Source organism: Benincasa hispida, chromosome 2 (assembly GCF_009727055.1).
Source record: "Benincasa hispida cultivar B227 chromosome 2, ASM972705v1, whole genome shotgun sequence".
In the NCBI taxonomy this organism is placed as follows: Eukaryota; Viridiplantae; Streptophyta; class Magnoliopsida; order Cucurbitales; family Cucurbitaceae; genus Benincasa; species Benincasa hispida.
This window is the reverse complement of record NC_052350.1, coordinates 2,252,998-2,255,744: the sequence shown is the minus strand read 5'-3', so window position 1 is coordinate 2,255,744 and position 2,747 is coordinate 2,252,998. Positions and strand designations below refer to the sequence as shown.

The following is a 2,747-nucleotide window of genomic DNA, read 5'->3' as shown; positions in this document are numbered from 1 at the left end:
GTGGAATACAGAATCAACAGGGGGAAAATCACAAATCAACAGTAACACAGTAACAGATGAAAGAGAAAAGAAAGTCCATTTACACTCAGTCTTTTAAAATTCACGCATCTAAGGGGGGTGGGGGGAACCTTGAAACAAATATACATGGAAGTCTTTGTTTCGCAGTCTGATTTCAATACAACATTAATATGAATTTAATCACCTTGTCGCATAGGAGCAGACATTAACTACGGCCCGAAATTACTTCATGGCTTTTGCTACAAATGCCAATAGAGATTCTTTGCAAAACATCATTCATTCACCATAGATTAATTTTAGATGATGCATAAGTTAGCTTATATGTGGCAGCAGCATCACATCGAAGCCTTTATAGAAGCATGCAACTATGATACCCTCTCTTAAAGAAAATATCAGAAACTTTAAACCTCTGAATTTTGGCATATCTCAAAGACAAAACATTGTTGACCTCAAAAGTAATCTTCAACATTAAATTAAAAACCAAATGATTCATCATCACTCCCAGCAAAACCCTAAAGAAAATTCTAAACACTGATACTTGTAAGGATTAAGGTTTAACAAGTTTCTTCTCAAAATAGAAACAAAAAAGTGCGTCTGCAAATAATCATGATGGATATTTCTTCTAATAACGACCAATTCCCCAAACTCTAACGACTCCATCTGTGTAGCCACCAAACAATGTGCTCCCATCTGCGCTCCAGCTCAAACTTGTGCAGTAAATAACCTGCAAATCCAACAAAAAACTTTGAATCAGTTATAGACGAACGAATAAATTCATCAAAAGGAAGCACGAGTTCAAAAATTGAGGTTTGCTTGTATAAAAATTGACAACCAGTCATCAAAAAGGAAGATTTCCCCTGCGAATCATGCATACCAATATCTAAATTTTTGCATAAAATTTGACTAAAGAACGGCATGTGACTTCGAAATGTGCAAGTTTCACTTCATTATGAGGCATAAACATAATCCCAAGACATTTCCAGATAGAAATATAGACAAAATCACTAATCTATTCCGGATGCACTTCAAATGGGTAATATATAAACAATAAGAAAATTGGGACAACTATCATATGTAAGTGACTCTATAGTTAGAATCGTGATTAAGCTCTGAAAACATTGTGAAACTACACCAATTATACGACATTTCATACTTCAGAATAATCAAGTTGAATGTTAATAACATGGTATACTACTAAGACAATGTGATTAGTATTCGCAGGCACCAGAATAAATCGATCAATCATCAACGAACATAGAAAAACAATTGAAATGCCTCAAATTTGCATAGAACAATTGGAATGCCTCAAATTTGATAGAATTGAAGAATGAGTCAAGTACAATATGAACAGGGAAAAACAAATATACCTTAATCTTGTTGGCAGTCGCAGCATGGGTGTCATCAGTTTTCTCCGCCTCGGTTTTTAAATCGACTTTCAAATCCTCCACAATGCTTTTGCTCTCCAAATCCCAGATCTTAATACTGCTCTCAGTTGCAGCACAGAGCCAGTACCTGTTGGGGCTGAAACAAAGAGCATGAATAATCGATCCGGCATCCAAGGAATAAAGTCTCTTACCCTCAGCCAAATCCCACAGCAAAATCACTCCGTCTTTCCCTCCGCTAGCGCACAGAGACCCATCCGGCGAAACAGCCACCGTGTTAACATAACCAGCGTGACCAGCGAGAGTAACTCTCAACTTGCAATTGGTCAAGTTCCAGACTTTCACGGTCTTGTCCCAAGACGCCGAAACAATAGTTGGCTGGAGGGTGTTAGGGCTAAATCTAACACAGCTAACCCAGTCAGAATGAGCGTCGCCGTCCTGGATTGTGTACTTGCACTCACCGAGAGTGTTCCATAGCTTGATCGTTCGGTCACGAGAGGCGGAGACGATCTGGCGATTGTCGATGGAGAAGGCGACGGAGAGAACATCTTTGGAATGTCCGACGAATCGACGGGATGTAACGCCAGTAGCGAGGTCCCAGAGGCGGAGCTCGCCGTCCCAGGAACCAGATAGGGCGAACTGACCGTCGGATGAGAGGACAACATCTTGAACAAAGTGGGAGTGACCATTGAGCCTTCGTTGAGGAACACCGTAGGTTTTCTCTTCCTTGGTGAGACGCCATAAGATGATGGATTTGTCACGGGAGGAGGTGACAATCATATCAGAATTGTCGATGGGAGTAGCGATGGCCGTCACCATGTCGGTGTGAGCCCTCATTGTGCCTCGCAGAACAAGCCCTTCCGCCATTTTTGAGCTCTGCTGTGGTTCTACGCCTTTGGCTGTGTAAAGAATGTAAAGTTGTGAGCGATAGAGAAGGAAGCGAGGAAGAAGAGATGGTATATATAGGGAGCAAATTAGGGTTTTGAAGTAGACCGGTTGTAATTTGGAGAACCCTAGGAACCGTTTGGGCCTTGTGAAAACCAAAAAGCTTTCTTTTTTTCTTTTATATTTTAGTTCAGCATTGATATGTTTTCCAAACTAAAAAATATGTCATGTGATGATATAATATGTCCTTTTTTTTTTTAGTACGTCCATGCATATTTATTTTTGGGGCCATTTTTAGTTCTTAATTTTTAGTGTTTAATAATAAATTTTAATTTATGAATAAGAGATGTTTTTTCAAGAAGTCATGAAAAAACATTTAAGAAATGGGTGAGAAAAAATATTTATTTCATATTAACTATTTTTAATTAAATTTAAAATGTATGATAAAAGAATATATAAATT

At 38.6% G+C, this 2,747-nt stretch overlaps 1 protein-coding gene across 1 annotated transcript; it reads right to left on the bottom strand.

Moving 5' to 3' along the window:
* Window positions 1-398: 398 nt before the first annotated feature.
* LOC120071448 (guanine nucleotide-binding protein subunit beta-like protein) lies at window positions 399-2,342 on the bottom strand. Its single transcript, XM_039023741.1, has 2 exons — window positions 1,386-2,342; window positions 399-742 (listed from the first exon to the last, which is right to left on the bottom strand). The coding sequence occupies exons 1-2, from the start codon at window positions 2,265-2,267 to the stop codon at window positions 641-643; spliced, it is 984 nt and encodes a 327-aa protein (XP_038879669.1). The 5' UTR covers window positions 2,268-2,342; the 3' UTR covers window positions 399-640.
* Between the last annotated feature and the right edge of the window lie 405 nt (window positions 2,343-2,747).